We start from the raw sequence: 12554 nt of genomic DNA on the forward strand, positions 1-12554 counted from the left end.
GCGCAGCGCTCCGCCATCAGCTCCGTGTCTACGGGCCTACACAGCCTGTCCACTTTCCGCAGCCTCATGAAGCGCAGGAGCTCCGTGTGAACGCCCCCCTCCGGGGCCTGGAGCACCTAGGAGCACTGGCGGGGTGGGGCAGGGTGCGGGGGAAGGGGGCTTCTGCCCCAGGAGCAGCAGGGGTCTGCGAAGGGACCGCCCCAGCCGCCTTCGGCCTCGTGGGGGCGCCCCTACACCCCTCACCACCCTCCCCCTGCCCCCCATCTCCGACTGTGCCTGCTTGCACCAGCCGGCAGGAGCTGGGGCTCTGCGGAACCCCGGAGTCCCCATCTGCGCCCTGCAAATTCCGAGAAATGTGAAACTTGGGGGGGAGGGGAGTGGAGGAGGGAAGGCAGAAGCTGGGAGCCTCCCATCCCTTTGGAAAAATAAGGAGCTCGCCAGTTCGCAGAGGCCCCTGCTGGTATCCAGAGCCCCCAACGCCTCCCCCTCCTCCTTCCGGAGGGAAATTAGTGTTCCGTGTAAGTGTGCATCTCTATTTATACGTCTGTCCTTCCAGGTCTCCTACCTTCCCTTGGCTCCAGAAGTCAGGGTGTCTTTGTCGAGGTCACCCCCACTCAGTCCCACTCCCCTTACTCATCCCCAGCTGTGTCGCCCAGTCTCCCACTCCCTTTGGTGTTGTTTTGCATGGCTTTGCAGTTTTGGAGGAAATGGAAACCCAGCAGTCCCTAAAGCTAGTCCCCAGAGGGCAGGCAGATGGAAGCAGGGGCAGGCAGGCTGCAGGAGGGGTGGAGAAGGGAAGGGGCAGGTAGGGGGCCCACAGTCTGCTGGATGGTCCCCCTGGTAGATGAGAGCTAACTGGCCCGCAGGTACATCCTCGCAGGCAGACCCAGCCTTCCAGATCAGACACCACCCTTGGAATCAGACAGAAAACTTCCTCCTTGTGGTCCCTGGCTGCTGCTACTAATCACTGACTCTTAGATCTGTGGAGTGAGTTGGAAAACCCTGTCCTCTCTACCGATTCCTTCGATTCTCAACCTCCCCCCTGCCCTCCCCCCCCAGTCACCAGGGCAGGAGTTCTCACCCCGATTTTACAGATGGCACTGAAACCCAGACGTGTGACGTGACTTGCCCAAGGTGACACGGGTAAGAAAAGGCAAAGGGGAGCAAGAACACAGGCTGTTTGTCCCCAGTGCTCTTGCCTTTTGACTCCTCTGCCTGCTCTTTGCAAGCAAAGTTCCTGGCCTGCACACTCCGGTGTTGGGTGGGCAGCTGGGCCTTAGACCAGGACCAGAGCTCAGGACTGAGCCTGTGATGGGCTCAGCTGATCCTCCACTTGACCACGAGGCAGGGCTCTTAGTGGGCTGCTGACACAGGCCAGGATGCTCACCCCCACCCCCACCCCCCACGCAGTCTCTGAACTTCTTCCTCATAAAGAGGGGAATCCTTAGGGCCAGGTAAGCAAAGCTGAGACTCACAAAAGAAAGGCCAGGAGCTGGGCTCTAGGAGTCTGGCAATCCAGCAGAGTGGCCTAGAGAGCCACAGGCGTGTCCTCCTGGGACATGATCTCTGGCCCCACAGACAGCGAAGGTACCTGTGTCCCAAGGAGCTAGAGAGAAACTACAGCTGCAGCAAGGAACGGCCCTCCCTGTCGTACCCACTGCCTGTCCCACCTGCGATCCGGAAGCCCAGGTGGAGTGCAGCAGATGGAGGTGAGACCCTAGGCTCCTCACCGTTGGCACCCAGAACGGGAACTGGCACTGCGACTCAGGACAGCATCGAGGGGTGGGTGAGGGGCCTCTCCCCCTCCAGACTACCCCCGCTCGCTGCTCCCGTGTCAGCTCCTTAACGCTGCTGAGCAGGGCCGGCCCTGGCATTCAGGGAAGCCAGAGTGGGGGCCCCCGGGGTGATCAGCCCCAGCCCACCCCTACCATATGCTCAGCCTCTGGGCTCCTCTGGGAGGGAGCAAGTCTGTGTGTGAGCCCTGTCTCAGTGGGGAGGACCTGGCTGCCCAGGTGCCATAGAGAGCAGGGCCCAGGACCTGGGGGTGCCCTCTATGTCTTCGTTGGGGGGCGGGGCGGTGCCGGCTGCTTCTGTCCTGTGTGTGACCCTGCCCTCGAGGGGTCCCGTCCCGTCAGTCCCGAGGGAGCCACAACCAAAGTTGCAGGGAGATGGTGGGGAAGGAGGCCGAATGGCGCTCACAGAGTGGGCTGCTCCATCTCCAGCCGGGTCTTTCCTAGCGAACTGGAAGGCCAGCATTGCTTCCCTCACCCCTCCCACTGCAGGCAGCCTCTCTGCTTCCCCAATGCCTTATGCCTGGGCACACTGCCACAGAATATGCAATACATGTGGGTGACACGCCCCTGCGCCCACACCCTCACCCCGGGCAGCCCCTGGACCCCAAAGGCCGCAGCTGCCACGGCCTGCCCTCAGCCCCTCCTGTGTATCTGTCTTCACACCGAGAATGGCGCCTAATAAATACTGTCCATGGAGACCAGGCTCAGGCTCAGCTGCCTCTGTTATCATGTACCCTTGTCGCTACTGGGGAGCAGCCCTCCCCCGCTGGGGTTTGCGGACACACACAGCAAACGCAGCTCAGGAGGAGATACATAGAGGTTCTCTTCAGGGTTCATTTTTCTCTGGGTGTGGAGGGACAGCTCAGCCTGGAAGTGGGCCCCAGAGCCCAGGACAGACCCAGGAGCAGATGGGCCCTGCCCAGCTGGTGCCAGTGCCTGGAATCAGCTAGCCACTGGCTTCCAGATGTCACTGAGTGTGAGCCACAGTGGCTTTTGACACCACAACCCATGCCTATCTATGTACCTGTCTGTCTGTCTTTCATGAAACCTGTACTACAGCCAGTGCACTCTAATGCTTTCTGTTCTAGTTCATGTTATAAAATGCTGGTCACAGCCCACTAAATTGATTTCTCTCCCTACTAATGGTTTGCTCCCTGCAGATCAAAACACTAGAGAAACAAAAGGGGTAGGGGCAGGGGCACCTTATCCCAGTCCTCCCACCTACCCACATAGGTCACTTGAAAGATACAGAGAAAGACCTATTTACTGGGGATTCAGGAATCGGAGAAAGAAGTGGTGGCACCTACAGGAAGCAGGATACAGCCAGCCTTTGAGGCACTCCTGGCTGCTCCCTGTAGCTGAGGGAAGGCCCCTGGACCACACTGCTTGGCCTCAGCCCTTGGGTTGGCCACTGCAGAACTCGAGCTCCTGTTGGCTCATCTGTACATAAGACACCTCATCAAAAGCCAGGGCTTCCTGCCCACAGCCTGTCTGCCTCTATCTTTCTTAGAACAGCTAAGTTAAGAAAGAGTGTCATTCTTGAGGTCAGCAGTGACCGGTCCAAGATTGCTTTGACTTTCCTAAGCAGTTCCTACAGAACATAAACTTGCTGACCCTTGCCTTCCTTTCTTCATTGCCTAGAGCAAAATCATCAGAGTTGGAAGCAATGCCCCAGGGGCTGCATTCATCCTAGTCTTCCGAGGGGTGATCTGAAAGGTGGCAGTGCTGAAACAGCATCCCAGCCCCTGCCCATAGCGCCTAAGGGCTTGGAACAGCCTGTGGTCCTTGCGCGGGCTCTTTTATCTCCAGATGATGCCTCCCTCACCCTCCTCACTTCCACCCAGCCTCTGAGGCATCCTGCACTAAAAAGTATATGTACAGCAAAACAAAAATAGCAAACCAGCACCATAGCACAGGGAGGGGTATAAAAATACCATGATTCCGCCTGATATGGTGCCTCAGCATTGGCCTCAGATGGAGACTGAAGCTTCCTGGGAGCTAAGAGAGAAAAGGGCCTGCAACGGAAACTTCCCAAAATGTGTCCCGTGGTGTGCCTTGTGGAAAGAGTTTCTTGGTCAGGTGAACCCTAGGGGTGGGGCGGGGAAAAACATTGCTCACGCGTGAAGCATCCCAAGACATCTTAGCTCAGTGAAGGTTCTGAGAAGCCTGGCCCCAGACACAGCTGTTCACCTGGGCTCCATCCAGTGCTGCCCAAATGTACTCCCAGCACCAGCTCTTCTGTTTGCACGGCATCTCCTCATACCCTGAGTCCCACAGAGCGCACTTTGGGAAAGCTGACCTACTAAAATCTCTGTCTGATGAAGGGAGAAGGTTGACCTCTCCCCCTCAATAAATTCTAAAAGGAGCTTAGCTTATAACTCCTTCTCTAACTGAAGGCCATGGCATTATGAAATACATATTTTATTCCCGATTATGCATCAGCTCGAACCAAGGCTTGGAGCAACTCATTTGCCAAGATCAGGCAGTGGGTTGGTGGCAGAGTCGGGATTTGAGCCCTGGCCTCTTGGCTAGGAAGGGCACGGTCTCAGCCAGCTCATTGCATCCTGTCCCCAGGGTCGGCCACGTCTTCAGCAAAGGTTTGGCAGAAGTTGTAGAGCTGTTTGCATGTGTCCAAAGCGCTTCAGTCATGTCGGACTCTTTGCGACCTCATAGACTGTAGCTCTCCAGGCTGCTCTGTCCGTGGAATTTTCCAGGCGAGAATACTGGAGTGGGTTGCCATGCCCTCCTTCAGGGCATCTTCCCCATCCAGGGATCAAATCCGCATCTCTTTCGTCGCCTGCATTGGCAGGCATGTTCTTTACCACTAGTGCCACCTGAGAAGCCCATTGAGCTGTTTAGGACATGTGGTTTCTTATTTGGAACCTTGGTGAGGGGAGGCCATAACTTAAAAATGTCTCCCTTCAAAGATGACGGATCCTGATGGAGCCAAGAAGTTCTGTTCCACCTCAGGTGGGCAGAACCATTTAGCTCTTTTTTCAGGCTCAGCACTGCCCCCTCAAGGCCAACAGCTTTACCACAACTTATCTCAGGAAGCCAGAGGCAGGGAAGGGGTGTCTAGGGCCAAGGAAGGACTTCAGAACAGATACATTGTCAGAGCAAAAGGCAACAGCCCCACCCCAGGGCAAACCTCGCCATCTGCACTGAGTAGCAGGAAGCTGAAGCCCCCTCTCAGTCCCGAAGTTGAGTTCAGGCTAGAAGACTGAGACTCTGTTTCCTGAGGGGCCCTTGAACTGCCCAGTCCATAGTGGACACGGTCCCCGGCTCTCGCCCAGTGATACTAGAACAACAGCCTCAGGCACTGCCATCACCTTGATTAAAGATTGCGAAGAATCACATACACACATGCACACTCCCTCTAGATTTTTGGTCCAGCTCCTCTTTTTCAGAGGAAGGGAGGAAGTGATTTTGGTTCAGAGAGAGGAAGTGAGACACTCAAGGTCATGAGGCAAGATAGCCAGGACTGGTATCCAGATATAGTCTCATTTTCCACGCCCCCTCCCACACACCCATACAGAGTAAGCGCCCAGCCTTCCCTGACTCTGATTTCAGATGAAAGCTGCTAATCTCCGAGACTGAGTCACTCCAATGCTGGCAGTTTCCCACATCTACATCTGGACAAACACCAGGAGACTCACACTCCTGCCCCTCGTCTCCCAGCTGCAGGGGAGGGCCTTGTAGGTGGTGCCCTCCCACACAAGGATGGGGGCTACGATGGAATTGACCTGATCTTCTCCATAATTTCCTCTGGCCATGAACTCCCCAAAGTCCACACAAGGGGCATTTTCCATTTACAAAGCCCTCTCACTTCCTTGTCTTATTGGTTCATTGGCCAACTCTATGATTTCGGCAAGGATTAAGACTTCCATTTTACAGATGATAAAACTAAAGAAAGATACAAGGTCCTGAGAGCCCAGACCGTTCCATATTCACTTCCATATTGATGATGGATGTGCTGGATGAGGGCTCCTGCTCAGCCCCAGTACTTCTGGGCCCCAGTTGTCCCCCACAGCATGCCAGGCTGGTTCCCCTGAGCTGGAGAGCCCCAAGGAGTCCTAAACATTTTACCCACCTCACTTGAGCAAACTCTACCCAGAGCCCTGGACTTTGGATTAAGGGCAGAAGAACACCCTTAAAAACAGCCCCTGCCCTTCACCTGGAAGTGCCAGGGGTTCCCTGGGAAATGGTCATGCCTTTGACCCAAGCCATGTCCCCAAGTCAACACGCTTCCACAGTTCTCATTTACTGAGGAGGGAGCATGTGAACAGGTCATCCCTGACCACAGAATATTCTGATCTGACTACCAGATTGGAGTGGTAGGAAGAAGGTCTAGGTCCCTGGGCTTGTTCCGGACCCAGTGTCGGGGTCTGAGTGGTCCTGTCCTTCCAACTGCACAGGTTTAACTAGGGAGAGAGACCGAGGCTGCTGCTGGGGCAGGGAGCCTGGCCTGGGCTGTGCTGTGCTCTGTCCTCACCCTTGTCGTAAAAACTCTCGTTCTTCCCTCATTCCAGGCCACAAGAAGTTCCAAGGAGAATTTTGGCTTCCAGAAGGTACTGTGCCAACTCTTCTCCAAAGGCAAAGGACATGCTCAAGAATCAAGGGTTTATTCATTATTGAATGTCTACTGTGTACCCCCGAATTGACAGATCTCACAACCACTCTGGCAGGCAAATGCTGTTACCCTCTTTCTGGTAGATAGGAAAGGTAAGACTCAGAGATGTTAAGTGACTTGCCTAAGGTCACACGGCTAGTAAGTGGCAAAGCCCCACCCAGGAATCTCTGACAAATACTCAGTGCACATCCCTGCCTGGAAAGCCTCTAGTCCAGCCTCCCCCACAAAACAAAAATCCCCTCAGCATCTTACCTACCAGGCCATCCAGCCTCATTTACAGGACCCTTGCCCTCTGAGGCAGCCCCTTGATTCACTGAAAAGCATCTCTAATGACCATATGGAGACATCGGCCATATTCTTTCTATTGAATTCTTCCTATTCAAGAACAGCTCCCCACATGGACAGGTACCTCCCAATCTTCTCCAGGCTAAACATCCTATTCTTTCATCCACACCTCCATAAACAGTGCATCTAGACCTCTCATCAGCCCTTCTCTGGAAGAGCTTTGGGTTACTTCTTCCCCAGGAGCTTGATCTGCCTTGGGTGGTCCAGCCGCACAGAGGTGATGACCCTCCCCTCCCTTGCTCTGGATGCTCCTATTAATGCAACTTAACAGCACATCTAACACATGGGCGCCACCTCACGCTGAGCTTGCAGCCCACCAAAACTCTCCTGGAGCTTGTCGTGTGAACCACTGTGGCAGACACTATTGTCGCTGTTTAATCCCCCAGTCATGTCCAACTCTTTTGAAACCCCATGGACTGTAAGCCCCGCCAGGCTCCTCTGTCCATGGGGTTTAAGCCCCTGCCAGGCTCCTCTGTCCATGAGATTCTCCAGGCAAGAATACTGGAGTGGGTTACCATTTCTTTCTCCAGGGGAATCTTCCTGACCCAGGGATCAAATCCACTTTTCCTGCATTGCTGGCGGATTCTTTACCGCTGAGCCACTGGGGAAGCCCAGTGGCAGACAGCACTTATTACCTAATCGAGCCATCCCTGCGCCCTTCTGCCTCTAAGGCAGAGGGAGACATTCTTTGGGTGCTCACCCTTCCCCAACCCCAGTTCCAGGAAACAAGCCAGTCTCAGTGACCTCAAGCATCTTTCCAAAGATTGGGTTAGTATGTGTGTGTTCCATTCTGATTAATGGGTTCTTCAGAGGAGTCTGCTGGGGGCTACTGGGAGAGGCTTTCCTAAAAGAAATCCCAGAAGAGGAACTGCTGCTCTACTTTGACCGGATCCTGCCAGGTCTGCGTGTGATGCCTGGAGTCCTGGCAGCCGTGAGAGAAGACCTTGTGGGCACAGAGAGGCTGGCAGAAGGAGCAGACACAGAACTCATCCGTCACTGTGACAGTGAGCAGCCCCTGGAACCCCTGACCTCAGGCCATCTTGTCACAGGAGACAGAAAGTGTAAGTCCCAGATGGATTTCCATTCCTGGCAGCTGAAAGCCCCACAGCCTGCAGGGTTATTGCACTGTCTGAACCTGGTGGACTTGTTTTTTCTGCCTTCATAGCCTTTAGCAACAGTAGCCTGCTTCTCCCACTCCTGCCTCTTAAATAACAGCTGGGGCCAATCGCAGAGCTTTGTGGTCACTCTTGGGTTTAAGGAAGTCCCAGTCTAGTCTAGTTTAAAACTTTAATCTCAAATCCATTCTAATGCTTGTATTTCTCCCTGTTCCCAGAATAGACCATCCTTCAATTGAAAGGACTTAGAAAGGGATGGAGGCATGCTCCTTTTCCCCACCCCCTCCTTCTATTTCTGGCCCTTCCACAGCCTCTGGCTGGAGTGAAGACTTAGAAAGACAAGGGAAGCCCAGCGTGTAGCCTGGCTCCCAGTGCTGGCTCTTGAGGGACCCTTTGGGGGCTTCCAGAACCCACACAGGAGCCTCTTCAGTGCCCCCTCCCACAGAAGGCCAACCCAGTGTGTCCTCAGGCTCCAGCCTGCGGGGGTCCCCCTGCACAGAAAGGCCAGCCTCCTCTGGCCCTGCAGCCTGCCTTCTTGGGGGGATCTGTAAAAATCCAAAGGTGGCCCAACCATCTTCCAGTGTCCCCTTGGCTCACTGAACACCCACCATGCCAGACAGAGGGAGTGCGAATGGCCCCCAGGAACTCCTGCCACCCGTCCCCAGTGTTTATCAGACTTGTTCAAATAAGCGGAAGATGAAAGAGCAAGTTCCTGGCTAAGTAGACATTTAACCTGGGAAGAAGATGCCATCTCTCCTTCTGGTATTTTCTTCGGCTCCAACCTGGCCAGGCTGGGGAAGATGGAACCACAGCATTCTCCCCCAGGCTGACAACTCATAACTAAAGTGAGCCTCCCTCCTGACTCTGATCTCCTGCTAACTTATCCAGGCTGGGGAGGACTGAGAACATCTCTTTGTCCTTGATCGTGCATATTCCAGATAGCAAATGCCAGGGTAAGAGAAACAGTTAATGCCTGCTATGTCCCTTTCAAGCCAGGTCTCTCCTGCACTGTAGCGAAGCAGTTGCTTTGCTTAATGTTGGTGTAAGATCTCGCTGACTTAGCACTACTAGAATCTCATCTGGTTGGTGTCAGGCTTTTGATGATGTTCTGGATGTTGAAGCCTGGTTCCACTATTAAATCTACTCCCGCTCTCTCCCAGCTCCATATCGCCCAGATTCAATAATCCAGCTTCCTGTGCTATTATTCAAGACTTTGATGAAAATATCAGAAGAGAACAAAACCAAATCGATGACCCTTCATTGGGGGTGACATTTATTCCAGCATGTTCTTCATGAACTGTTACTGACTCCGGCTACTTACCACTTCCTTTTATCTGTGCCCTAAAATTGTCTGTTTGATCATTGCTCACAAGTGATTGGGCTCTCTAGTCCATAGCTCTCTAGTCTCCTGGGATGTCAGTGACCTGAGCTGAGGATTTGGACTTGCTGAAAATAGCAGGTGCCTCTTTGCTAGCTCAGCCTTCACCCCCTTCCCCCACTACTTCATCTGGGCATGTTCATTTAGCTCAGCTCTGCCCAGCCACATCTCAGCCCCAGCTCCGGGCCTGAGCACCACTCATCTCATCCACTTCTCACTTCTTGGCTCAAATCAGCTCCTCTCTCAGGCAACTGGTCTACCCTTGAGGGGAGAGGCAGGGGGCAATCACCGGAGTACTTAGATGACCTAGGAGCTGGAATCTGCTACAGGAAGCCACTGATATCCAGGTCCCTTAGGTCAGCTGGGGCTGGGGCAGGTGGAACACAGAATATTTATTAAGCAAATGCCAGGAGCTGGCCTAAATGTGTTACCGGATCCTTATCACATCCCTCATCACATCAATTGTCTCCATCTCCTAGGTGAGGAGAGGAGGTGAGGGAGGTCACATCATTTGCCTAAAGTCACCTAGCCAACCAGCAAGTGGCAGAACTGGGTTCTGACCCTGTGTTAGGGCTCCCACCTTCCACACCAGCTACCACACCCTCTGGGTAGCTGTGCCTACTCTGTTTTCTCACGTTCCCAGCTCCCCTCCCAGGCAGTTAGGCACCCGTGGCTGCTCCAGAAATCTCTGGAAGACAGGGCCTGAGCACCGCCCTTCCAGAGGCCCCAGGAGGGAGCAGCAGGTTGAGGGCTGGGGGAGGGGTGACATCAGGCTGCAGGGACGTGAGCGAGCTCAGTGTTCCCAAAACCCAAATGATTGGGGATTAATCCTCCAGATCTGGCACCGCAGATGCGTCCTGAGTCTGTGGCTGCCCCACCCACTCCAGCCCACTGCGGTGAACAGATGGACAGACCCCTCCCTGGGTCTAAGTAGGGCACTGCAGAGGCTGCTGGGAGGCCGGGAGAGACAGCAGGGGCAGACCCAGCTGCACCTCCTCTGCCCGAGCCCCCCACCTTCCAAGGCAGGAAAACCCAGCTCTCTGAGGGCCAGCTCTCTGCTGCCAGTGGTGGAGGATGCTCCACATGAGGCCTAGACTCCAGTCCCAGTTGGAGAACAGGGATGAGCACTGCAGGGAATGTGTGCACAAGTCAGGCGGGCCTTTGCAAGCTCCTTAGCCTGAGACCACAGGAACTGATGAGGAATGGGAGTTTCCTCTTCAGAGCTCTAGAACAAGGCGAGGGCTGCGAGGTGCCCAGAGTTTCCATCTCCGTGAGCACAACAGAGTGGGACAGGCCCTGGGGGACCAGGACAGTACATACACAGAAACACAGCAGCTGTGGGAGCCAGAGGCACCCTAAGATCCACGAGTCCTCATTATGTTCCAGAAGGGAACACTGAGGCTCAGCCGGGAGGGGGAACCTGCATGCAGGGAGTGGGTGACAGAGCCAGGGGGCTGCCAGCTCCCTGAGTAGTGCTGCCTCCATATCAACACAAGCTGCTGAGCTTTATTTCTTATAGCAAAACATGGGAACAAGCCAAAGGTTCATCAGCAGGTGAATGGATAAACCAACCGGGTATTTCCCTGCCGAGAACTAGTGACCACTCAGCAACATGAAGGGATGAGCCCATGTTACCTGCAACATGGATGCATCACAATCATGCTGAGTGACAAAAGTCAGGTAGAAAGGACATACTGTAGAATTCCATCCATATAAAGCTCTGGCAAGTGTAAGCTGATCGACGGTCAGCAGATTGACGGTTTACAGTGCCAGGAGGGGCACTAAAAGGGAGCCCAGGAAAGATCCGGGGTGATGGATATTCACTGTCTTGATTGTTTTGTGCCGATGGTTTTCCAGGTACATGCACCTTCCAGGGGGAGGAAAGGGCAGACGCGGGGAGAGCTGGCCAGAGAGGGGATGGACACAGAGCAGAGCTGGCCCTGAATGAGCCTGGAAGGAAGGCTGGAATGTAGCCAATGCCAAAAGCACTGCAGGGGCGGGAGCTTGAATGAAGGCTCAGACAAGGCAACGCTCTCAGAAAATTCCAGAACACTGGAAAGAGCTCAGAGCTGCCTTAGGAAGGGGAGGGTATGGGGTTGAGGAAGGGAACTCTGGGTCTGTCTCCTTCATGGTTAGATCTCTGGAGCCTCACAAGTACCTACAGTTAGCAGGCAGTTTAGCAGATCAAAAGACAGTTGTGGACTTGTGACCGGGAGGAGAAAAGAGAAAAAAGAGGAGGGGAGTGAAAGAGAGACCCTGGACAAGTCCACCAAGCTGCAGTGTGTGGCTGTATTATCCCACAGGCAGCAGGGAGCCAGGGGGAGTTTCAAAGCAAAGGAACAATGCACATAATTTAGAGTTTCCAAGAATATACCTGGAAGCAAAGTGCAGGGACCTTCCCCCACTCCACCCTAATGGATACGCCTGCTCTCAGAAGGACTGCTCCATCTCTGTACCAGCCTGATGGGGGTGGTTGGGGCACACAGCAGGCCCTTCTCCAAGAGCTGGAAGGGCCCCAAATCCCCAGCTGCTCTTCCAGACCTGAGAACAAGCTCCACCCCTTGCCTGCCAGGGAGGCCAAGGAGGGCCTGTGGCATAGCCAGAAAGGGAAAAGATTTTCAAAACCCTGTGCTGGGATCTCCCTGGATCTCCTTGTCACATGTGCTGCTAACCCACAGCTCAGCTCTTCTAGCAGCGGCAGCAGCCCCAGAAGCCCAGCCTCCAGGGCAGGAAGGAGGAACACAGGTCTGCAGGGGTGTGCTGAGGCCAGGAGGGGCAGGTACCACATGTCCACTAAGCTCCTCTACCAGCCAACAGCTAAGGAAACTCAGAAGACCCAAGTGGGTCCCCCAGGACACCACCTCCCCCAGGACCAGCTCTGTGCAAATTGAATGGGCTCCCAGGATGTTGAGCCAGCTGTCTGCCTGAGACCAGACTGCTGTCATCCTGTTTTCAATTCAGGCATCAAAACTGAACAGCAGCTGCCTGGGGTGTTAAGATGAACCTTGTAATCTACCATACCCAGAGCAGCACTTTACAGTTGATCCCTTTGTCTCCTCTCTGAACCCGTGAAGCAGTCAAACCCTACAAATAAGGGTTGCATGCTTCAGCTCAGCCTGTGGACTCATCTAAAGTCCCACAGCTAAAACGCTTAAGAGGAGGGAGCTTTAGCTTCCAAGCCAACCTCAAGAAAGGCCCAGAAAACATGAGGACAGGATGGATCTTCACAAGGAAATTTAGAGATAGCTCAGGGTAGGACCAAGCTGTCTCTGCCGTTACTGAAAGGCCCCAAA

At 54.3% G+C, this 12554-nt stretch overlaps 1 protein-coding gene across 1 annotated transcript in view; it reads left to right on the top strand.

The window, feature by feature from the left end:
* Positions 1 to 143, top strand: part of KCNK3 (potassium channel, subfamily K, member 3) — a 54857-nt gene extending 54714 nt beyond the window's left edge. Inside the window, exon 5 of the mRNA XM_010840691.1 lies at positions 1 to 143. This exon is cut by the window's left edge and continues 28 nt beyond it. Coding sequence (XP_010838993.1) covers positions 1 to 90 — 90 coding nt within the window. The 3' untranslated portion in view covers positions 91 to 143.
* Positions 144 to 12554: the final 12411 nt, after the last annotated feature.

This window comes from Bison bison, unplaced genomic scaffold (genome assembly GCF_000754665.1).
Source record: "Bison bison bison isolate TAMUID 2011002044 unplaced genomic scaffold, Bison_UMD1.0 scf7180017864145, whole genome shotgun sequence".
NCBI lineage: Eukaryota > Metazoa > Chordata > Mammalia > Artiodactyla > Bovidae > Bison > Bison bison.